General features: G+C 33.5%; 4 protein-coding genes and 1 pseudogene across 8 annotated transcripts; 1 reads left to right on the top strand and 4 right to left on the bottom strand.

The window, feature by feature from the left end:
- Positions 1-116: 116 nt before the first annotated feature.
- LOC107008095 lies at positions 117-3,507 on the bottom strand. The gene is made up of 3 exons (XM_015207003.2): positions 2,025-3,507; positions 422-961; positions 117-246 (listed from the first exon to the last, which is right to left on the bottom strand). Exons 1-3 carry the CDS (start codon positions 2,886-2,888, stop codon positions 151-153), a joined length of 1,500 nt encoding a protein of 499 aa, XP_015062489.1. The 5' UTR covers positions 2,889-3,507; the 3' UTR covers positions 117-150.
- A 2,750-nt stretch (positions 3,508-6,257) lies between these two features.
- LOC107029368 lies at positions 6,258-9,880 on the bottom strand (annotated as a pseudogene).
- A 362-nt stretch (positions 9,881-10,242) lies between these two features.
- Positions 10,243-13,342, top strand: LOC107008324 (probable polygalacturonase). 3 transcript variants are annotated; one of them, XM_015207308.2, is made up of 6 exons: positions 10,243-10,353; positions 10,697-11,050; positions 11,842-11,962; positions 12,069-12,243; positions 12,333-12,403; positions 12,500-13,342. In XM_015207308.2, the coding sequence occupies exons 1-6, from the start codon at positions 10,351-10,353 to the stop codon at positions 13,204-13,206; spliced, it is 1,431 nt and encodes a 476-aa protein (XP_015062794.1). In that variant the 5' UTR covers positions 10,243-10,350; the 3' UTR covers positions 13,207-13,342. The 3 variants fall into 3 exon arrangements, with proteins under 3 accessions (XP_015062794.1, XP_027772098.1, XP_027772096.1); XM_027916297.1 differs by lacking the exon at positions 10,243-10,353 and adding an exon at positions 10,362-10,581 and having other exon boundaries at positions 12,500-13,206; XM_027916295.1 differs by lacking the exon at positions 10,243-10,353 and having other exon boundaries at positions 10,588-11,050; positions 12,500-13,295.
- A 126-nt stretch (positions 13,343-13,468) lies between these two features.
- LOC107008325 (mitogen-activated protein kinase homolog MMK2) lies at positions 13,469-19,332 on the bottom strand. The gene is made up of 6 exons (XM_015207309.2): positions 18,948-19,332; positions 16,966-17,095; positions 15,811-15,948; positions 14,636-14,968; positions 14,202-14,385; positions 13,469-14,011 (listed from the first exon to the last, which is right to left on the bottom strand). Exons 1-6 carry the CDS (start codon positions 19,109-19,111, stop codon positions 13,839-13,841), a joined length of 1,122 nt encoding a protein of 373 aa, XP_015062795.1. The 5' UTR covers positions 19,112-19,332; the 3' UTR covers positions 13,469-13,838.
- A 2,438-nt stretch (positions 19,333-21,770) lies between these two features.
- On the bottom strand, positions 21,771-24,267 carry LOC107005440 (protein BPS1, chloroplastic-like). 3 transcript variants are annotated; one of them, XM_015204041.2, is made up of 3 exons: positions 24,141-24,267; positions 23,967-24,044; positions 21,771-23,101 (listed from the first exon to the last, which is right to left on the bottom strand). In XM_015204041.2, the coding sequence occupies exon 3, from the start codon at positions 23,083-23,085 to the stop codon at positions 22,024-22,026; it is 1,062 nt and encodes a 353-aa protein (XP_015059527.1). In that variant the 5' UTR covers positions 23,086-23,101; positions 23,967-24,044; positions 24,141-24,267; the 3' UTR covers positions 21,771-22,023. The 3 variants fall into 3 exon arrangements, with proteins under 3 accessions (XP_015059527.1, XP_015059535.1, XP_027772093.1); XM_015204049.2 differs by having other exon boundaries at positions 23,967-24,057; positions 24,141-24,213; XM_027916292.1 differs by lacking the exon at positions 23,967-24,044 and having other exon boundaries at positions 24,141-24,237.
- Positions 24,268-24,658: the final 391 nt, after the last annotated feature.

Below are 24,658 nucleotides of genomic sequence, written 5' to 3'. Positions count from 1 at the left end.
CATGGCAATATGTGTAATCTGACCTCCTTTCCATATCAGACAAAAAACAAAGACTCAATGAGGGGTTTGGGGGTGGGGGACTACAAATAATGACATGAATAGCACTAGTAAGAAAGTGAGAAAAAATAAAGTCTTTATCTGTCACTACATTCAAATGGGTTCACCATTTCTGCATTCACCTACATCTATTAAAAGAGTATCATTCCTGTTTGTTGGCAAAACTCTGCAACAATTTCTTCTTGGAGACTGCTTGAAAACATCCACAAAACACAAATGTATCAGCACGTATCATACTAACAAATAGTAACATTCTATGTTGTTCAGATTCTCCAAAAATGTGTCGGATTGCTACAACGTTTTTGGAGAGAGCCAACAACATAGATGACAATAGTTATTCAACAAGAACAAAGAAAAAAATTACCTTATCCCATAAATTTGGATCAGGCTTCTTGTACACTTCCACGTGTCGTATCTTGGATGGATCAGCCATACGCCACTTACATTTCCCTCCGGGTGCCCCATCATGCTCGTATACACTTGTCGTTGTGTCATTAGTCGACGCGTATGCATTAGACAACAAGTAGAAATATGGTCTTTGACAACCTTTCCCATGATATGGTCTTGTGTTGAATGTGAGGGAATTCTCATCCTTAGTTTCATACCAATCATTGAAAGTTGCAATGGGCTTTTCTATATCACGGGCCGGTAAAATGCCTCTATTTATCTGGACCAAATAGCCCCATGACACAGAAATGGTCCATTTTCTGGGCTTATCATAACATATGGACTGTTGCATAAGCCCAGCTGAGTCCAGTGTAATGGGCTTCTTGAGACGTTTCAAGGCTTTAAATCGGGTTACGTGGGGAAAAATGGGCTCAATTTTATCAAGATGATGAAGAGAAATCAATGGGGCAACTGGATGGGCTGAAAGGAGGCCCATTACATTACCATATAGATCAAACTGTTCCAAATAAACACCGTCATATAGTTAAATCGTCAAATAAGAAGCTCAAATACATTATAAACGGTAAAGAAAAACATATTGTTAGTAAAGTTCATTCAGACGCTCAAACAATAGTCTGAGCATAAAATTGTAAATTTATTTAGTCCTAAGTGTGTGGATTGGGGATTGGTTTAACTAATTACTTAATTATATCTCTAGTAATTTGGTTAATTGATGCTAACCTTTTTGGTCCTTTTGGTTTTATACTTTTCTTTTGACTAACATCTATTTGTTTTTTTAAAAAAAAAACTTATATTGGTTATGTTCTAAGTATTTTGTTTGATATAAGTAGGTCCTACATTAATGTGATATAAAATACATTGATGGAAAAATGTTTAGTTGACCTACCATTTTTCCAAATATAGCATTTAATTATATTATGATTTATTAAAAGTAAGTACAATAATTTGAGATATGAGTAGAGACATATCCTTCAAAAGTAGATAATTGTAGGTCACCCACCTAATTACTAGAAGTGGTTTAGTATTTGAGGATTGATTATCAAAAGGCTCACCCACCTAAATAACTGGACCTCTTTTTAGTTCTAAGTTTTCTTTTATCCTTTATCTAATTATTAATATTAAATAATTAGAGGTAATTTCTGTTAAAAAGATTAATCGATAACCTGATAGATAATAATCCCAAGTACTAATGTAGGACTATTTTATTGAAAGTATTAGGTAGTCGTAGTTTATTCCACCATTTATATTTTAGTGATTGGTGAAATATCTTATCACTTTAAATTACTTAAATCCTTATATTTAATTGTTATTTTAGTAAATCAACATCTTGTCAATTTAATTAGAACCCTATATTCTAGTAGTCGCTATGATTATATTGACTAATTAGTTCAACAAAAGGTCATAAATGCTACTAGATTACCTAAAAGAAGCTTAGACCACACATCAAATTAAAATCAACTACTATGCATAAAAAAGACCCCGAAAAAGGTCTGGAGATAATATCGTGTACGTAGATTTTCAATAGATTTTAACGTTAGAAAAAACACTTCGAAACAAACCTGATGAAATCCGACTTCTTTAGTAAGAGGAACTCCAAGTTCAGCCATACAAGCTTGCATTCTATCATCTGATCCATATAAATATGGATATCTTTGTATACATTTATCTTGCATTTTTTCAATTGCCTTTGCCAATGGATAACTTATAGCAAAACCTCCACCTCCATAAGCCATATTATAAGAAAACTCATGATTTTGCCAATGTGTCTCCGATACACTCCCGATATAATAATATTGCTTATGATCATATTTTCTCAATACCCTAACCAAATTTTCGGGCACGAAAAACGTATCATCATCCCCCATCACGTACCACCTCACGTTTACCGAATCTGCCCTTACTGTCTCTGACAAAACTCGGGATATACGAATTCCTGACCTATCTCCATTTTTATTCGTGTAACTGAATTTTGACGTGTCACTTGAAATCATGATTTTTGGAAGAGAAGAAGAAGAAGTAGTAACATTATCATAATTACTAGTACTACTCATATTCTTATCTAACCATACAAATCCTCGCATTTTATTTGGATTCCACCATAATTTTACGTACTCCTTTCGATAATTCCACGTGGCATTTGATGATCCAATACCAAAAACAATATGGTGAAGCTGAGTTTTTTCTGGGGGAATTATATTAAGGTTTTTTTGGATTATATTTTCTTGGTTAAATCTCATAAAAGTATCTAAAGGTCTTTGAGTAAACTTGAATGAAGGGTTAAAACAAATTAAGGAGTATAATAAAACATATAGAAGACCAAAGAAAAAGATGAAGATGGTCAAAATTCTTCTAAAATTGCTCCTCACATTATTTTTTTCTGCCCAAATAAATGTGACCACATGATCTTGTTGTCTATTTTTCATATTTTGGACCTTTAATTTTGTGATGTTACAAAATCATAGACCAAAAAAATAATAATTCGTTTGTGGGAATGAAAGAGCAAAGTAACAATATCTAGTAGGAGAAAAGAGGATGGAGGGGAATATTGGAGAAAAAAGGACTATATATTATATGGAGTTTTAGTTTGGTTGAGTCTAAAAGACCTTTTTTTTCAACACTTATAGAAGCTTGATACAAGTAAACAACATTTTTTGTTTTGTTTAATGATATGGATTGGAGTCGTGTGGATAAAAACAAAATTTGTTTTTTTATTATCAAGGAAATAATTTAATAATCTTGCAAAATAAAGGTAAAGTAATTGTCTAATTGATATAGAAGGAAAAAAGAATATAAAAATGGGTATTATTAGACCTTTCTATCTCTAAAACGTTTTATTTAATATAATAAAAGGTTTTATCATTCATTTAATAGTTAACTTATTTGTCTCCTTTTTTTTTTTTACTTAAACTCACAATCATACGGTTGAAACTCGAAAACAAGGGTGTTTAGCATTGGACTAATTCTCTTTTGTCACTTATAGATGATTTTTTTTTTTGAAATTACAAAAAATCATGTATATTATTCTTCAGGTGTATGTTAGATAAATCTTTTTTATATAATAATTTACATCATATAAAATATCCATTCAGTGAGGGTGGTATAATTTTTTTATAGTTATTAATTTATAGTTATGATATTAATTGTTATTTTTAAACACATGTTTTAAACTTTGTTAAGTTTCTGTAATATTATTGTGTACAAGTATATGTTATTGCAAATATAAATTATTTATTTATTAGAAAATATAATCTCTCATGTTGATGTTCATCTAATTGTCAAAAATATCAAATAGTAACACTTCCTGAAGGCAATGATACAGATTATAAAATTAAATTAAAGGATGATTGATTGAAGGATAAATGATAAGGTGTTCTAATTATCCTTTACACTATTAATGTTTGTTACTACGCAATTTTGTATGTAATATGTATTTTTGTTTAAATGACTGATAAATTTTAAATATAATTTTATAAATTTCATGAGATAGATATTCTCGCCTGAAGCATGAATAATTTTACTAATTTATAATAAATGGATATAAGATTGTAGCACTGTGAAGGAGGCGGTAACTTGTAAGGGATAAAAATACACATGTTGAGTGACATATTTCCCTCTTATATTATAGATATAGATAAAAAAAATTTATGAAATGTTAAATATTGTAATTAATAGTATTGTTCTTTTTTGTAATTTTTAAATATATAATATACTAAAAAGAAAAATAAATAGATAATAATAATTTTTTTTATAATTTTAAATACATAATATACTAAAAAGAAAAATGCTAAATATAAAATAGAGGAAATTTGAGGAGAAGGGCAAATCGATTGTAACGCTAAGCTCCTCTAATTCAATATTCTATTTACAGTAACCTCTCAATATAATAATATGTTTTTATTTTTTTTCATATTATATGTGTTATATTATAATAGGTAATTTAGCGGGAGTAAACTATCTCAATTAGGTCACATCTATTTTAGTGTAGTTCTTACTACAATTTGGTTTGAAAAGTTATGTTTGGCAGTTCGTTGATTTTATGTTCCACGTAATACATTGTAAACAATAAATAGCATATTGAATTTTGTAGTGTAGTTGTTATCCTAATTTGGTTTAAAGTTTTGGTTTAAATTAAGTTTGCCTTACTTTGTCTCTATCTTGAGTGTTTTTATTTTAGGTTTATCTATTTTGAGTGTTTTTTATTTTACGTTTTAAACAATATATTAAATTATTTATTCTTTATTTAAAGTATTTACAATGTAAATATATTAAATAAAATAATAGGTAAACTAAGACAGAACGTCAAAATCTTTTCCAAACTCTTTCATAACTATTTAAGGAATGATTTATAAAGATTTCTTCAAAGCTTGAATTCGTACTTAAAAGACCTAGAACATCATTTCTTTTTTTATGAAGCTTGAATTCGTAATTTAAATCGTACACAAAAGAAAAATACTAGAACATTATCGAATCAAAGGTAGAATAGAAAACAAATTTTCAATTAAGAATGCATTTAAAACATTATCGAATTAATAAAAGACATTTTTCAATTAAGAATGCTTTTGCTCCATCAACTCCTCTCATGTCTCCCAGGTGAGATATACCTGAGGAATTGGGTTGAGTGAGATATACCTGAGGAATTGGGTTGAGAAAACAAGTGAGATATAACTGAGGATTTGGGTTGAGAAAACTAGGGTTGAGAAAACAAGTGAGATATAACTGAGGATTTGGGTTGAGAAAACTAGACCCGCTCCTAGCCCCAGATGTCAGGTATCATTACATACCTGATGAATATTTGCTTACATTTGAAAATTATATTTGTATTTTATCCGGAAAAATCTTTATATATGGCAAAAAGATCAGAAAAGACACCAATTTCATTTTAATGTTTATGGAGCCAAACCTAAAAAATCTCTGAAATTATCTCAAAAATTTTAGCTCATAATTTTAATATTATGATTAAAAACTAAAGGATAAATTCTATCTAATTACATATTAGTTACTCCTTTTGTTTTCAATAAGAAAATCTCTTGAAATTATTATGAATTTTAAATTATTATTAAAAAGAAAGGATAAATTCTATTTAATAAGATATTAGTATTTATTTGCATATATTATCTTGGATTTTTGTTGTAAAAATTTAATTAATAATTTAAATATTTATATTGTTTAACTCAATATTTTAAAACATTTATTAATAAAAAGTACATGTAGAATTCTTTCTTTTCGTTTTTTTACAAAATTTGTATCTTTTTTAACATCTTCGTTCTTCAATAGTATTTTAAGTGATATTAAAACATAAATTTCATACGATAATTTTTTTTTTGGAGCCTCATAATTTTGAATGACCCATGAATATACAGAATATCGGTATATTTAATAGAATCAGCATTTTACTAAAATAACTAGTATTTTTTTTTTATAAACAATAGTAATATATTTAGATTTGACTCTATTTTATGTAATCCCAAACTTAATGTGATTGCATCATTACTTTATTTATCCTCATCTTGGCTTGATAATCTTATTTACCTTTTTAACTCTAAATTGTTTTAATAATAACTTAATATCATACTCTATTTTTACTTCATAGTATGATTATTCTTTAATTATGGGAGTGTGACTTAAAAAAATACCAAGAAATATATAATTTATTCGAATATTATATTAGGTAAAACAATACATTATAATACAATATTTATATGTATAGACAATTTGAAATAACACCATATCAGCAAATATCAAACTATCTAGGCTTATTCTACATTTAGAATGGAAGGAAATGCATACAGAACTTTTTTTTTTTTTTTGGAACGCGAAATACAGGACCTCTGTCACAGCCTATGCCCCTCGGAGCACATTTTGGTAACCTAAGCTGGATTCGATCCACCAACCAACCACTCAACCATGCCCTTGTGGCCAACAAAGCATAGTTTTATTTCCCTTATTGTACTCAACAAAGTTAACAATGCAAGAATTCTGAAGCGCTGTCTATCTCCAAAAACATCAATAGCTTCTCTTGCTCTTTCTCTCATCTCTTTACCTTCCTTGGAAACCATGTCGTAGGTCAATGCCTTGGCTACAAACGATCCGTTTTCTTCATTTCTCTCCACTTCAATTTCGAATCCTTTTTCTACTATCAATCTTGCATTCAGTCCTTGATCATGCACAAATGGCAGAACAATAAGTACATGTCCATGTTGTAGTGTTTCTACAATTGAACCTAGGCCCCCTTGAACTAGTGCTCCTCCAATTGAAGAATGTGCTAGAATTTCCTTTTGACGCGCCCATCCAATGTGCACCACGCCTTTCTCTGCATTCCTCGCCCTGAATCCTTCGGGCAAAGGATCCACATCATCTAAAGTAGTACTACTCCATTTAGGTTTTTGTAATATCCATAAAAATGGTAGCTTTGATAGTTCAATCCCATGAGCTATTTCGTATACTTGATCTTAACTTGGTTTACACTCACTCCCAACTCCTACGAATAAGACTGACCGGGGATTCTGTTGATTGAGCCATTTTAACATCCTCTGCCAGGATTGATCGCGATTGATGTTGAGTTCGACACATGATGGTGGTGATAGTAATCCAATTGGGATTATAGGAGTTTATGCATAGCATCCAAGTAATCACCTTCAAATTCATTGCAACTATGTATAGCTACAGCTCGACATGCTCTCAATACCTTGGCTGAACGTTGAGCGTATGATTCCCCTGAGGCGTCTTCTTGGAAAGACAAGGAGAAAAACTCTGCTGCTTCATAACTCCGATAAGCCAACGTTGATGGAAAATGCAGCTTCTCAGAAACAGGTAATGTGAGGCTTTCGGGCATTGGTCCTGAAGCTGTAGCAGCAATCAAGAAAGCTCTTGAAGCAGCTGAGAAAACACTGAAGTGAATAATAGGGATATCATAAGCTTCAGCAATCTCAACTATCCAATTTTGAATGAAGTCAACAATAATCCAATCAGGTTTTTGATCAGCAATGAACTTTTTGATCGGTTCTTGGAGTAGATCATAAGCTACTCTCAAGTACTGAATTTTTTCTTAAGTAAGATCAATAGAGGCTTCGGCGTCTTCAGGCAAAGGAGTGTTGTCATCAAGACTTGGCAATGGAAATTCCACTAGTTTTACAAGATGTGTTAAGTTAGGAGGAACTTTAGGGAGTCTTTGGATGTTTTTCGGAGTCGAAATGAATGAAACTTGAATTCCTCCTAATTCAGCTAAGGCTAAGGAGAGATTAAAAAATGGAATAAGGTGACCAAATGCAGACCATGGTAGCATTACTACATGTACATTATCACTCTTACTCATTTTTGTTCTTTATTTGTGTGAATCATGAGAAAGAGAAGTAGGTATATATTATGGGTGTGGATAACATGGAATACTAAATACAAACTCCTACTTGGGATCTTGTTTGCTATGATCATGTGGCATGATTAGGACATGAGTGTTTGCTTGCAAATTCAATCACTAAATAAGTTTTGAATCAAGTTTTTGTTTGGGAACTTCATTTCAAGTATTGATAAAATGGAATTTTAAGTGGTAAACTTATACAGAATCACATAATGTTTTTGGAAGCAAGAGGATCCAATTCATCAAAACTACCCCAATTTGGCTTTTGTAGTATCCATATGAATTGTAACCCGGAGAGCTCAAGTCCGTGAGCTATTTCATCTATTTCCTCTTTACTCGGCTTACATTCGCTTCCAAATCCAACGAACCGGACTTCTGTTGATCCAGCCATTTGAAAATGCTCTGTACTGATGCATCGCTGCTGAGATAATAATAATAATAATAATCCAACTGGAAATACAGGCTTATCAACAATTTTATGTAATGCATCTATATACACACCGTTAATTTCTCTGCAACTACGTATAACTATAGCTCTACCTGCAGAAAGTATTTCAGATCCACGTTGAGCAAATGAAGCACCCGATGCATCTTTCCTCACATAGACATAAGCTCTAACAATTCGTACTTTCGATAAGCCAAAGTAGACGGAAAATCCAGCATCTGAAATACCGGTGAGGTTAAAATCTCAGGCGCTTCTCCTAAAAGTGTTGCAGCAGTAGTGAAAATGCTGTAATAAATTATAGGGATTTCGTAATTTTCAGCAATATCTACCACCCAATTTTGTGCCAAATACATAAATAAATTCTTAAATTTGTTGGATTTATTCCCTCAGGTAGCTCAACTATGCTTTATTCCTATTGAATCATTGAACCGCCTATAATTTGTTCCTATTAAACACTGTTGACTGACGCGGAACTAGATTTTGTGAGGGGTATTGATAGAGGATGCATATGTTTTTTCCAGAACTCATTCGTTCAATTGATAGTGAAAATGTTTGAGAAAAATTTATACTTTAAGTCATTTGAACACATTAGAAAACAATGAGACTAACACACAATTTGTCTTTCACTCCTTCAATCAAAATCATTACAATACGAACACAGTTGAAGGCATATACAATACAAAAGTCGATCAAAATCAGTCAACAGTGTTTAAAAGGACAAACTATGGGCGATTCAATGATTCAATAGGAAAATAGCGTAGTTGAGATACATGAGAAGAAAAATCCAACAAGTTTAGGAATCTGTTTATGAGTTTGACCTTTTTTCGAATAAAACAAAGAAAATTGCTCTTCAAATGCAGTTCAATAATGAATATGTTAGAATTCAAGCTGCAATTTACAAGTTTGAAATTCAATAAACTAAGACCAAATAGTCCCTAATAGTTATTTAACTCATTAGAATTGGACCCTATAGTCAATGTTTATCTAATTCATTAAACTATACTAAATTTTAAAAAAAAATTATTTTACGTGTAGCTGATTTAACAAACTTCACACAAAAGTCTTCAACTCCACCACTTCTTCAAAAAAATTGCTCAATGTTGGTTAGCAAAGACTTCATAACTGTTCTCTTTTTTAATATTTTAATCATTATATTATAAATTCCCATAAAATTTAATATAATTCAACAAAATTTAGATATTTTGGGACCCTTACTAACTACTTTCCAACGGAAATGACCAAGAACAAATTAAATCACTCTTTGATGACTCTCTCTTCCCTTAATTTTTGCCACTTAGACATGCTAAATTTATGCTTAGCTTCTATAATTTCATCTAACTTTTCAACAACATGAAAAATGTAATCCATATATACCTAATATGATGGAAATAAATATACCTAACCTAACATGGTGGAAAATATTTTCTTGTATCATAGCATGATTCATCTTGTTGAAGTTGATGTATATCTAATGAATGAGTCATTCCATAACATAAATGATTTTTTGGTCTTTAAACAATTGCTTAGTAACTTGTGATTGTTAGACAAAGATGAATATTTTTTTTTTTGGATTCTATGTGGCACAAAAATAGTTTAATCAATTCTATGCAATAAAAAAAAAAGAGTGATCATAAACTAAATCAACCCAAAATAGCTATAAATATTAAAACATGATACAAAACTAAACCTATGAATCGATTGGGGACAAAAAGAGGTTGTTCAAATGGTAAGCAGTAAGTATCTCAAGCGTATCGTTATGGAAAATATCGAAAAATGATACGTGAAATTTATTAGGTCATGAATGATGTGAGAAACATGATATGAATCCATACCCAAAAATTAGATATAGGAAGAAAATGAGATTGAACATGTCATTGTCTTGAGTTTTATCTCCATATAATAAACAGTATGTATTTTAGACAAAAAAGTCACCAGTCATACTTTCAAACTTCTTTGCCTATATAAATCACTTGTTTGTGTTTGTATTTTAACCACTAAGCAACTCCATACACCCTAATCCCACTAAATAATAGAGTGGTTCTACAGAGTTCAAGTGAACTACCAAAACTTTTACTTCCTTTCTTCTATGGTAAAGTGCAAAGTTCTCTAAAAACAAAAAACCAATTCAAAATATTTTAATATAAGATTTAATCTTATTTCCATTTTATTTATTATTCCTGGTTCGGAAATAACCTTGGCTAGTACCTCCCAGCAAGAAATATTTGTCTTGTGGGATTGTGTTAAAAAATATGAAATTTCATGTCTTGCTTTATTAATATATTTTAGAATAACGTAGTGCTCCAGCCAACTTGTTGAGGTACTGAATAACTCTGTCCACTGAGACTTAAGCCGATGGGAAGAAACCACGTAGTGTTCTTTTTTATCTTTTGCCTTGCTAAGATTTTAAACCATATCTTGCTATATTCTTGCAGATGGTGAAGACAGATTGGCTATTAGTAGTCCTTCTAGGACTGGTGTTATTAAGTCTAGAAGGAGCTGAAGGAAGAAAAGAAAGAATTCTTGGAGGTTCCCCCTATGATTTAGCATACTCAGCAATAAACTGCAGAAAGCACAGTGCATCCATCAAAGATTTTGGAGGAATTGGAGATGGAAAAACACTCAACACAAAGGCATTTCAAAAGGCAGTAAATCAACTGAGCAAATATGCATCAGATGGTGGAGCTCAACTAGTTATCCCTGCTGGTCACTGGCTCACTGGTAGTTTCAATCTTACTAGTCATTTCACTCTTTTTCTACACAAGGATGCTGTTCTTCTTGCTTCTCAGGTACTAGTTTGATCTACTTGTTGCATTAGAATTTCAAAATTTGTCAGCTAAAAAAGAAACTTCATTTTATTTTTATTTTTTTTATGATGACAAGGGAAACCAGCAGCCGCTACCCTTTGGGTGCGCACAGGCTAAAACCCCCGCTCCTATGCAATATCTCGCAAACCACATAGGAGAGGTAACCTGCACCAGGCAACCCTAGTAGAATGAGCTCGACCCAGAAAGGCAAACTCTTTGCTTTCGCTGGTAAGGGGTTTCGAACTTGAGACCTCCAATATGGAATGGAAGTCACAAGCTCAAATCACTAGGCCAACCTGAAGGGTAAGATGTTGTGAAAAAGAAAAAAGTAAATGTTGAAGAGCCTCAGCAGCTGTAAGCTCTGCTCTCTTGTGACCCCTACTCTAACTAAAGGACTAAATGCCCCTACCTGAATATATGTTCCCAAATTAAGACTAATAGTTTCACCTTTTAAACCGCCAATCACATTAAGTGACTGATAAAGTTGACAGAAGGGAAGTCGTGGTGTAACTAATAAAGAAACAACCTATTGCAAAAATGCAAAATAAGGCTGTGTACAATAGTCCGATTCTTCTCCCGACCCGTGCATAGAGGGAACGTAATGCACCGGGCTGCATTTTTTTAGTCGCGTTAAACGATAAGGTCAGGACAAAATCTTAAAATTGGCAGCCCTCGACATGATCATCCAATTCACTCCTAACGGGCATGGTTTTGTAGTTAAAAGCAGTTCATATTATACTTGCTATTACTGAGTGTGATTTTAATTGGTTCAGGAGATAAACCAGTGGCCTCTGATAGACCCCCTACCATCCTATGGTCATGGGAGGGATGCACCAGGAGGCAGGTACATCAGTCTGATTTTTGGTACTAATCTCACAGATGTCATCATCACAGGTACAAAAGTCTTATTATAGACACTTATATCCACCTTGAAGATGATGATTTTTTGTTCTATTATTCTACAGTTTAAAACAGACACTTGTCTTTTCTGCATGATTAGGTGAGAATGGGACAATTGATGGACAGGGTGCTCTCTGGTGGCAACAATTTCACATGAACAAACTAAAATACACAAGACCTTACTTGATAGAACTCATGCATTCTAATAAAATTCAGATATCAAATCTAACCCTTCTCAACTCTCCTTCTTGGAATATCCATCCTGTTTATAGCAGGTGAATCTATCAGCCAAATCTTACATTATTTACACATATTATTTACTCTTTTCAAGTTTAACACAATCTTCATGCCTGTGAAATTTCAGCAATATCATTATCCAAGGCATCACTATTTTAGCACCTGTTACATCCCCAAACACTGATGGGATCGACCCAGGTCTGTTTTTATTTCTTTTCTAGAAGCATTTTCATAAAAGACGTCGAGGAAAACCTGATTCATCTAGTCTACTCTTCTTTTTCTCTAAATTTTCAGATTCTTGCACAAATATAAGACTAGAGGACAACTACATTGTATCTGGAGATGATTGTGTAGCAGTCAAAAGTGGCTGGGATGAGTATGGTATAAAATATGGAAGGCCAACAAGTCATTTGATCATCAAACGTCTCACTTGCATTTCACCTTACAGTGCAGCTATAGCATTAGGAAGTGAAATGTCAGGTGGAATTCAAGATGTGAGAATTCAAGACATTACAGCCATCCAGACAGAATCAGGGATAAGGATCAAAACTGGCATTGGGCGAGGGGGCTACGTCAAAGATATATATGTCAAGGGGATGAAACTGCACACCATGAAATGGGTATTTTGGATGACAGGCAATTATGGTTCACATGCTGACACTCACTGGGATCCTAAAGCCTTACCAGAGATAAAAGGAATCAATTACCGCGACGTGGTGGCTGAGAACGTGTCAATGGCTGGCCAGCTAGATGGGATATCCGGGGATCCTTTCACTGGAATCTGCATGTCCAATGTAACAATTGGTTTAGCAAAAAAGTCCAAGAAAAATCCATGGGCTTGCACTAATATTGGAGGAATTAGCAGTAGTGTGCAACCTCCACCTTGTAAGTTGCTAGCTGATCAGGGCCCAAAGAAAAGTGGTATGTGTGATTTTCCTACAGAAAGTTTACCCATAGATAGCATAGAGATGCAAAGATGTTCTTATAGATTGAATATGTGATAAGCTTTCCATACATGTAATAGTTCTATTACTTAAGTACCCATACTTCTCATGGCTACTTCAGAATACCCTCAATATTACGCTACAAATATAAGGATTTCGTGTGTGCTTTTTCAAAATAGATGATTTCATGTAACCGTGACTGTCAACACACTTAAGAAAGACAAATCTCAAAGTTCATTTACCAAGAAGGAATTACGAACAACACATGTAAGATAGCAAATTCACGCTTCTGAATATCACCTTGTAGCTGAGAAAAGAATTTAGAAACTCGAAAGAAAACTAGGTGATTGTTCATAAGAATACGAATCTACATTAACATAGGGTATCCAGACCGAAAAATACATACAACTACTGTCAAACCACTTGAAAGCAAAGATAGGTCAAATTTTTAGGATAACAAGCAGTTATCACTTAGGACTTTCTAGTTCTACCAGCCAGAGAGAATGTGGTAACAAGAAGGAATTGGTACTTGGAACATTCTGATCACCTTGAAAGACTAATATGACAAATCTAACATAAGCTACTAACAGAACCATAAACTCGCCTCCAACTGCATTTGATCTACTTTTTCCGAGGATCATTGAGAGGTTTGATAAGTACCCTACAAAAGTTATGAAACAGCATCTCTCTCAGTGAGTTGGATCTGGATTGAAGTTCACAGTTTCCCTCCAGATGAGCTCCTTGATATTTTCTTCAGTAAAAGATGGTTGCTCAAAGTCAAAACTGAAAGGCCTGGGACAAACAGGCTCCTCATTGATATCATGGAGAGGTGCCAAGTAGGGGTGGCAGAGAGCTTCATCAACTGAAAAAGATGAATAATGAGGATTAGCAATGGAAAACCATTTTCACTTTAAACCTTTTTCATGTTTTCAAATTATTGAATGTTTGCAGAAGTAATAAAGTATCACACCACTTTTTTTTATCAAAAAAGTTATCTCACAACCTGATGAGTTAAAATTGACTCAAAGAGAAGTTCTCACAATCATCTTTACCTGTAACACGCCTGCTTGGGTCAAAGACAAGCATTTTTTCAAGTAAATCAACCGCTCCAGGAGATGCATTGGGGAATTTAGTAGCAAATTGTTGCCTTGGGTACTGTGGGAGCTGTCTAACATACCTCCGAGCATTATCACTCCGGAGAAATCCAAGACTGGCATCATCAGGCGATCCTATGAGCTATTTCAAACAAGTAAAGGGGCCATATCAGGATTGAACTGACTGAATTAACTAAAGTGAACCTCTTTTTGTGCAAATTAACAACTAAATAAACAGCTAGAAATTCTAAGAAAAATACACTTGTATAGGCCAGATATCATACAATCTACGTTAAAGCATTAGAGACAGCCATTGTTACTGTCAAGTTAAACTTATGGAATCTGTCAGGATAGAATTTGGACATAGACAAACACACATAATGCATATTTACCTCTGTGATAAGTTTCAACTGGTGAACGTAATCCCTTCCAGGAAAGAGAGGTTGTCTTGTCATCATCTCACCCAGTATGCAACCAACTGACCAGATATCAATCGCTGCTGTGTATTCTGAACAATTTAGGAGCAACTCCGGTGCACGATACCAGCGTGTTACAACATACTCTGTCATGAAATCTGTTTCAGATGTTGTCCTTGCAAGCCCAAAATCTCCAACTTTTAGGTCACAGTTTGCATTGAGAAATAAATTGCTGGGTTTTATATCACGATGCAGGACATTGGCAGAGTGAATGTACTTGAGTCCTCGTAATATTTGGTATAGGAAATACTGCAAAAAAGCAACAAGGAGAAGACCACTCATGTACAGGAAGTATGTGATACAGAAAGCATAGATAAATCCCAAATGAATAGACCTCTTTACTGAAATATTGGTGTGCACAACTGTAGCTTATTGTAAAACAGAGACCAGATTATAGATCTGGACAAGCATAGTTATCCAGATAACTAAGATGATTGTTCATCCTATCATGCTTAGGGAACAAAACCTTCTAATCTGTTTTTCTAATCATTTAGTAACAGGATTCGGATTTTGAACACTCCACTCTGAAATATTATAAAACTGGTTTGACCTTTTCCTCACAATTTGGTCTTACAGAGGATCTTTTGGTAATATCATACAAATCAGGTGTTATATAAGCATGGTATGTGAAAAATTGTAGTTTATTGTATGAACACAAGTTTCACAGAGAGTGTCATATGGATACCTTACATGCAGTCCATGTACTATTAGTTAAGTGCTGAAACGCTTTCCAAGTACAAAAATGAAATTATATGGAGAGAGGGCAATTCATATACTTTGTACAAAGGGAAGGATAATATAAAGTGTCAATCATCTACATACTGCAAGAGACGAAAACATGGATGATTGCATTATAGTGGAAAGTTCTGGCAAAAGTATTTTTGCAAAACGATAATAATCTGCCTCTTACAGATCCAGAACAAGCTTTCTGCTTAGAGTGAGGGAAGGATAGATGCAATGTGCAACACGTATTTGATTGGCTAGTTCAGGCGACATAAAGATTTGGAGTCTGCAGTGCACATATTTGATTGAATAGTTCAGGTAACATAAAAAATTGGAGTCTCCAGTACACATAAGAAAGTCTAGCTTACCCGACAGTGATCATCAGTCAACTGTTGGTTGGAACGAACTATCTGATGAAGATCAGTGTCCATCAGCTCATAAACAATGTAGACATCATTGAAATTCTCAGTTTGTGGTGGCCTGATGATATCTCTAATGGCAATCACCTGTGGTAATTATAAAAACTAAATGTTATGGTTCTTATAAAATTGATTTAGCTTTTTAAGCGTAAAATCGTTCTAACACCAGAAAAGAACATGTATATACACGAATAACTTTAACAACTACAGTCTCAATCCCAAATAAGTTGGGGTCGGCTATATTATGAGTAGCAAATATTGTTATAAATGCACATGGTTCCAATTTCTTAGCAGCAGATCCTATGCATAGGAGTAAATAGATCATTTAACTCTTAGTCATGGGTAAACCATGATCTGGAATTCCAGAAGAAGTATTCACCTTACACTGTAGCCACAGGCATTTCTCCTAATTTAAAAGGGAATTTGATAACTATTAACAAATGCAATGGTCCTCGAGACATTGTTTCTTCCTTTCCTTTCTTTACCTCTCCACTTCGACTGAAGCCGTGGAGGGGGTAGAGATAGGATCCAGTATTCTTTGCTTTATTGCCTACATAAACAGAACTCATGGAAAAAACTCGCCTTTAAGCGATCAATTTCTTCCTTAAAAGTGAATAAAACTGGGGTCTCCAGTTCTTACTGGTGTCATCCCTTTATGGAAAATAAGTGGTGTATGTAATTATTTCAGTACAGCAAGATAGTAGTGGTGACACATTCCACAACCAAACGATTCACTGGCCTATAACCCTGTCTTCAGCCTACTCTAGTGGTGACGCATTTCACGACCAAACCATTCACCCAACCCAACCCCCAAGAAGTGAAAGAAGGGGAAACAACAGCTCATTACATCCAGTAAAAATGAAAGAGAAAAGAATGAATGAAAAATAAAAAGAAAAACACAAGGACTGTGAACTGCAAACGGCTAGGGAACAGTAATTACCTATAAACAGCAATGACATGAAATAACTAAGTTATATGTTGTGATACTGAATAGCAACCGAAAAAGACCAGCACAAAGGTAAATAGATAAGTAAGTTTCTTGCATTAAATGCACAAGGTACAAGGCAGTTAGTTTTCGATTTGTGAAGCAATACCAATACTCACATTGTCATGATCCATGTGACGAAGAAGCTTTATCTCTCGTAGTGTCCTTTTTGCATCTATTCTATTATCAAAGGCATTGCCAATCTTCTTAATAGCTACTTCCTCACGTGTTTCTGAATTCAAAGCGGCACTGAAGAAAAAAAAATCACATTTTTTCCTACACATAGAAAATATACAGAGGAAAGAAACTAAACAGAGGACAAGAACAACATATAAGATCCTCAGTAAGGCAAAAATCACAACGTTTATTCTCTCTTGCTAAGGCTCCACTCAATAAAACCATATAGATAATTAAGAGTGAAGTGATTAAAGAGAACTCTAAGCTTTTAGTCAAATTGGTAAGACAAAGATCCAGGCAAAAGTAATTTAAGCAGATAATTTCATGCGAACAAAAGCAGCAATCCATGAAGTCACTCGAGTGCATGACTATTGCATACAGTTGTGTTCCAGGGGACATTAATAAACTAACAAAGAAAGTAATCTAGGTACATGAAATCATTTCCCTATATGACAGTAAGGAAGAACAGCACCCAGGTAAGCATACTTGCCAAACTTCACCAGCAAAAAGTTCTTAAGTTTAATGCTAGCTGATTCATCATAAGATACCTAGTAGCTGTCTTGTATCAGGAAATGACCTATATAAGAAAACCCAATCAAGACTCGGACTATCTCGGACACTCTTCTTAACACATCACTAAGTAACTTTTCACGCAATGCGGCCATCGTCCGAAGACCAAATTCAGCTAGTCAAAGCTTTCTTCACATCAAGGATGTCACTTCCAATTTATTTATTTATTCGGGTGAAGAAGGTCATTTCCATGTTTCTTCAGCTACACACAAACTCTTGCATTAGACCAATAAACTTCACTTATTCTTCCAAATTTCCATCCTAATACAGTTCAATATGAGACCTTTGAACTTCTATGATATTAAAATCATATTTAATCAAATATCTATTTGTTCATTCGGTAACTAATTAGCCTAGTTAGTTTCTCAAATATCCGAACTAGCATTTTCAAAAAATACCTAGCTGGATAATACTTACCAAGTTTCACAATGTGGTTGTCTTATTCAACGAATACAATATTAGTCTAGTTATCAAATAAATTTGCACCAAAGTAAGTGGACTGATTAGAGAGGTCATTGATAGCATAACAAACTAAAGATCCTATCCCTATTATATGAACTTGTGCAAACACTTCTGTCATGCAGTAGTAAACATTGTACTCCTAGTTTCTTGAGAAACTAAACTTCTATTCAGACCCAAAGAAACCACACCAGTTGAGTAGATATCAGATTTCACAGTGCCACAGCTATTCAGTTTAGGATACACCTACAGGATTTGCAGTGATAGAAGCTATGTATTAACAAGAGAAAACAAACAACTAAGCATGATATGAACCCACATTACTCACTTACCAAACACAACCTAGGAAATTCATAACCCAATTCAATTTGTTGATGGCTCACAGAATTCCACATTACACAAAATGCAAGAAATTTTGAACCAAATGTGACCTAGACAACACAATTTTTTTCAATCAAGATGGTGGCTGGGCCTCAAATAAACTAATCCACGGGACAAATTGCTTGCCAAGCACAAGCACGGATCAACTTTACCACCAAGGCGTGGACATATAGGCTCACATTGAGTGTTCTAGTTGAGATCACAACCTGGCATTACCAATTTGTTTCTCCTATGTCTCAAACACTCACGCACCCGATCAAAACTCCCACACGGAAGTCGAAACAATCACTAAAAGGACTAGATAAAACCAAAAGACCCTTGAAAGATAAAATTCAAGGTCAATGATTAAAATCAGGGACAACCTTAGTTCCTCATCAGAGATTTTAACATAAACCAGGGGCAAGTAATACACTTTAACAGACATAAACTTACACACCCATAACCCATTACAAAGAAAAATGAAGATGTAATTCAAATTCAAAGTAATTGAACCCAAGAACAGATATTTTCTTACCAAACGATGCCATAAGCTCCACGACCCACAGGCCTAAGGGGAACATACTTTTTGGAAACTTCAAAAAGATTACCATACACATTATACTGCACATAACGACCCCCATGAGTTGGAACTCCTCTGAAATTACTTTGGACACCATGATCACCTGTACTTGCCTCCATAGTAAATCAATTCAACAAATTACAAAAAAAAAAACAGATTTTTTTAAAAGAATATGAAATCTTGGACAAAACCCACTTCAAAAAAAGTGTTTTTTCCAAGTTCCAGCGAATTCGCAGAGCTAATTTGTGTCGGTAGACTTGCAAGAAGAAGATGTGAAGAGCTCTTTTGACATTTCTTTGAGTGGTGACCTTCTTCTTCTTTTTTTTCTCCCCTTGGAATAGTCTTCTTACTTAATATCATTTTAATTACTTTTTTCGTTTTAATTTATATAGCATTTTTTTTATTTTAAAATTTAAATAAATAGATGTTTAATTATAATTTTTTATATATTTATATATTTTCAATTGTTAATTATTGTGATTTTATTATATATGAAATGATTCTTTTGTACATGTGTATGCTGACATTTTTATGCATAGGATGGGTTATTTTAATTTTTATACATTCAGAAAAAAAAAATTGTTCATGTGAATCAGAAAAAAAATAATTAAAGTAAAAATGTTCTAGAAATATTAAAAAGTTATCAACGAAAATTGCTAGTCATGTTGATTTTTCAATGCGTCAAATTGGTCACTATATTATATTCCTCTTAAAAACTATATAATTTAAAAATTGTGGCTGCTTTGAATTGAAATCATTTATGGTTGGTAAATAATTCTACATATTTTCTTTTGAAGATTCTTATTTTTTATTATTGGAAACTACGAGTAGTTGGAGAAATTAATTTTTTTATATAATTTTGGTCCTCGTTTTGTTTGACTAGTGCAAGAAAGCTTTTGTTCTTATTTTTGGTCTACCCATAGAGTTGAAAAATGTGCATACCCTATTCATTGCAACCTTGCGTGATCAACAAATAGATCAAAATAAACAAGTTCTAATTCTCTCATACTTAGAGTGTAAGTCTGATCATCGTATCCTTTGATCGACTTAGCTTCGATATTTCACACTCTAAAAGACGATAAAATATTATGCACATAGAATTGATTCATTTTTAGAACAAATGTTCATATTGAACGCAATTTTTTTTTAGGGTAAAAAAATTGAAAGCCGTAAAAATCAATCATAACATATTGTGAATAAACATATTGGACAAAAATATAATTTGAATGTGTTCTTGGGGTACTATTGATAAAAATATTATAAATGTGAAGTTTTATTTGAATAAATTAGACCATTATTCTTTTGTGTCAATCGCTAACACATTTTTTGCCAAGAACTTTCCATAGACTTTTCATATTGTTTGGAGTGTTGATGAACAAAGTCGCTCACAAGTATTGATAGAGATGAAAAATACTCGATATATTAATTGAACACAAAGTGGACCGAACTTATGTTATTTATATAGCTACGGAGCGGATCGTTATTGGGTATACATAAGAAAACTCATTGATATTTCCAATCTCATTATAATCTTGCATAATCAATAAAGGGATTGAAGTAAATGAGGTATCTTTTCATACGATTTGACTTCAGTATTTTGTAATATGAAAGAAGAATATTATGAAATTTATTTTAAACCTATGTCTTGGACGAACATATACAACTTTTTCTTTGTAAAGACTAAAAAGTCATTGAAAGATGTGCATGTTGTAAACTGATATACTGAATAAGTATTTGTCTAGAAGCGAATTCAGGATTTGAAAATAATGGGTGCACCACAAATTGAATGAAATTCAAACTCAATCCCATCACCAGGAAATCAGGAGGGGCGCACAGTTTAACCAATGCACCAATTATTTTTAGTATTTTTATAGTGCCTAATGAAATATATCTCAATTCCAAATTATGTAAACATAATTATTCTGAAGTTAACGAATATATGTGCACCTTCGTACGTACATCCCATCGGCCTATATATATGTTCCTTGACCATATTCTTAAGGCACAATTGAATGTAACTATTATGAACATGAAGCATAGAATATCAGGTCAAAAAACTTGGGCCACCATTTTCTTATGTGTCAATTGCTACCTTTTAACATCTAGAAGGTCGGTATTAATGAATGAATATATATATAAATAAATTAAAATGTCTTGTCAATACACATATAATTAAGTCCTAGAGAGGGATGCCAACCAACTTGCATCCATTAGACCCCACTTATTATAATTCATCCAATAAATAAGGTGGAGTGAGTACCAATTGCAGCAATAAAAATAGAGGGATTTATCTTCATTAGGTGGCCACTGAACCCTGCAAATAGTGTATGACATTTGGTATAAGCCAGCGGTTAGCGTGTTTAAGTTTTACTAATCTATTTCCCACGACAAGTAATTATGATACACCAAAGTTAAGTAAAAGAGAAGAGTATCAATAAGTCATAAAACCTCTAGCTTAAGGTTGATATATATATTTAATTTTAAAAAGATCACAGACCCACTAGTATTATTCTTCCCATTGTTTTATCGTCTACCACGTTGGAATTAGCTGTCTTTAACGTTGGGAAAACGTTTGTCCAACAACCCACTTGTTTAATCAAATGGCAGAAAATTTTCTCCATACCACACTTATCCTTAGACCTAAAAACATGCATCTGTTGACAGTAATCCTTTCCCAATGTCATTTCAAGTTGGAACACAAAAACAGATTTACTTCCCAGTTCTGCTAGTAAACAAAAGATGGAGCACAAAAATTATAACTTGATCTGATAGCAGGGATGACATTGAACCATAAACTTCTTTTATACATCGTTGATATAGTAAAGGGGTACAGATATATATTGATCGTTATAAAACACCTATATGGCAACAATACACAACCTTCACTACTATATATTACACAGCCTTTATCACAACAAATATTATATATTGCACATCTTAGCAGTACATCATATTTAACCAGAAAGCACAAAACTCTGCATTGACACACGCACTCTCGTGTAAACACAAAAGATGCTCGCTTTCTTAACCATCACTTCACCATTTGTTTATGAACATTGTTGTTTGGTTGGGCTGGTTTAACGGTTGCACTACCAACTCTAAGGTTACAAAGCAAAGCATCGCGTCCAGTTAGAAGGATTTGAAAGAACCTATCTGTCTCCTTCGCTAGGAGATCTAGTCCTACTGAAAAAATTTCATTTTTTTGAGTCAGATCTGAAGTTAGAAGTTCCAACTGTGCCGCGTCAATAGAATCTACTCCATCCTGTATGACTGGGTATATCTTCTTCACACTAACATCCAATGCTTCAAGCTCCTTCAGTGCTGTGAATTTCCCTTCAGAATATATGCCCCTGATCTCACCACTAACAAAATCACGAAGATCAACAAAAGCTTCTGTCCACAAGCAAGTCTCAAGAACCTGCAGATCCTTCAATTTCGCTGCAGAACCCGAGAATGCAACAGCAAAGATGCTACATGTGAAAACAGTTGCAACCCTCACTCCATACATTGCATGCATCAGAACCTTCCCTTTAGCAGAATTCTTAATCTTGGGTAGGTTCAGTGAATCGGTGAGACTGTCCAAGATGGCAAAGCAATTCTCCAGTCTATGGTTCTTTGCATTAATGTGCTGCTTCCATCCATCCAATGAAGAACGAGCCTTCATGAACTGTGTTGAAGAGCCATCCAGCTTGTGCAAGCTGCACTGAAGATAAAGGTGGCCTTGGCTAAGCCTGGAAATCTCAGAGCTGTAGGCTACGCACATATCCAGCATCTTCAAACTATTGTCCAAGTAGACACCAATCCACTTCTCATCCCAGTCAGATACAGGAAGCTCGAGATCAGTAATAAGAGTTTTCACATCTGTATGGACTGCACAAAGTGTGCTTATTGCTTGAGTCATCCATGAAAGGCTAAGGATATCTTCCTTGCCTCCAGGCTTAAGACTCTTAAGTCTCCCTGCTAATGTCTGCTCAAATGAATTTAACAGAGCAAGAAGTTTAGGAGACAAATATGAGCCCTTGGGTGATAATATCATTTTAAACGGATTTCCAAATCGGTGATGAGGACGGTGTGACTCCTGATGTAGACTCATTTCAATATAAGATAAACTGCACAGAAACAAAGAAAAAGACACCATGAACATGTAATACAGCAAAAAAAGTTCTAGTTTTTTCCCACAAAACACCTGACATACAATTAAAGAAGCTTCCCCTTGTATGTGAAGTAAATGTTCTAGTATACCTCTCTTACTACAACTGTATGCAAACTATACTATTGGAGATATGCAGCAAATAATATTTACTACTTGATAATTAAGCTTCAAAACCAACAAGGTGTATTTCACAACTTCTATAAATAAAAACTCTACCCAAGCATAAGAGAAGCAGCATAGCAGAGCCAAACATAGCATATTCACTGAGGTGTCTAGTAACAGAGAAAGCCCGAAAGGCTTGGCTTCCCCTTTTACCAGACACACCATTTCAACCAAACACATGACACAGCCTCACACAGAAAATCCCCTCAACCATGATAAGAAAAAAAAAATAAGTTCTATCTATCCAGTCAAAACTAAAGCTTTTAGCAACAAATCGTTCTATAAATCTTAAAATTCACTCATATTCCATGCTTTTAAGTACACAAATATACACAGATCTAAACCAACTCATAATCCACGCTATCAAGCGCGCGCGCGCGCGCACACATACATAGATCTAAAACCAACTCATAATCCATGCTTTAAACCACACAAATATACATAGATCTAAACAGAATCATCGAAAATTTACAATTATAGCCCTGAATATCTATAGATCTAACAGAAATTCATGTTTTCATCTCAAGTACATCTATATCTCTCAAAAAAAAACAGAAAACCCATATATTCACAAAAAAATATGCATAGATCTAAACAAAACTCCAGTATTTCAACTACATAAAACCAAAATAAAGCATCAATTACATCAAAAAAGCTACCTGATAATCGGATAATTCAAATCCGAAGATAATCCAAACCGGTCAACGCCTAAAAAGCTGCACCGATTCTCGCAAAAACTATATGAAAAATCTACAGAATCAAAACCTAAAAGCTGTATATATACACATAAAGAATAATGGAAAACAGTAAAACTGAGAAAGGATTTGCCGTACCTGATATATAAGTAGAGAGACGAAACGGTAAAGAGAAGCGCTGTGGAAATTTCGCAGTACGCGTTGTAGAAATATGGGGAAGATGGGGTTTCGTTTTTATATGGACGATAGCGTCATTTACCAAATTGGCCGTTTGATTTTGATTATACCACGTGTGCACAATCAAGTGGCGCGCCTTTTTTCTTCTTTTTTTTAAAAGTGAAATATAGTCTAATTTGATTCGGTATAAGAAAATAAAGGAGATTTTTAATCATGTTATTTCAGAAACTAAAATTATATCAAATCTATAATATTATCTTTTTTATTATGCGCTTAAGAAAATAAAGAAGACTTTTAATTATATTATTTTAAAAATTAAAATTATATCAAATCTATAACATTATCTTTTTAATCATGCGCTTAAAATATATCACGTGAAAAATTATTATTTAAAAGCAAAAAAAAAAGATCATCCTTTTTTTAAAGATTAAAAAGAGAAGGGAGTCAATTAATTTTAAAGGGGACTACTTGGAGAATTA

The sequence above is a fragment of the Solanum pennellii genome, chromosome 1, assembly GCF_001406875.1.
Source record: "Solanum pennellii chromosome 1, SPENNV200".
In the NCBI taxonomy this organism is placed as follows: domain Eukaryota; kingdom Viridiplantae; phylum Streptophyta; class Magnoliopsida; order Solanales; family Solanaceae; genus Solanum; species Solanum pennellii.
This window is presented reverse-complemented; position numbering and strand designations above follow the sequence as displayed.

Coding starts and splice junctions, on each gene's coding strand:
- LOC107008095 (XM_015207003.2), bottom strand. CDS start 2,888: ATGAAAAATAGACAACAAGATCATGTGGTCACATTTATTTGGGCAGAA. Junction 962..2,024: donor AAGAAGTCGGATTTCATCAG/GTTTGTTTCGAA, acceptor TATTTGGAACAG/TTTGATCTATATGGTAATGT. Junction 247..421: donor ATCCAAATTTATGGGATAAG/GTAATTTTTTTC, acceptor GTTTTCAAGCAG/TCTCCAAGAAGAAATTGTTG.
- LOC107008324 (XM_015207308.2), top strand. Junction 11,051..11,841: donor CTGTTCTTCTTGCTTCTCAG/GTACTAGTTTGA, acceptor TAATTGGTTCAG/GAGATAAACCAGTGGCCTCT. Junction 12,404..12,499: donor CACTGATGGGATCGACCCAG/GTCTGTTTTTAT, acceptor CTAAATTTTCAG/ATTCTTGCACAAATATAAGA.
- LOC107008325 (XM_015207309.2), bottom strand. CDS start 19,111: ATGGAGGCAAGTACAGGTGATCATGGTGTCCAAAGTAATTTCAGAGGA. Junction 14,969..15,810: donor TGACTGATGATCACTGTCGG/GTAAGCTAGACT, acceptor GCTTTTTTGCAG/TATTTCCTATACCAAATATT. Junction 14,386..14,635: donor AGTTGAAACTTATCACAGAG/GTAAATATGCAT, acceptor TGTTTGAAATAG/CTCATAGGATCGCCTGATGA.
- LOC107005440 (XM_015204041.2), bottom strand. CDS start 23,085: ATGAGTCTACATCAGGAGTCACACCGTCCTCATCACCGATTTGGAAAT.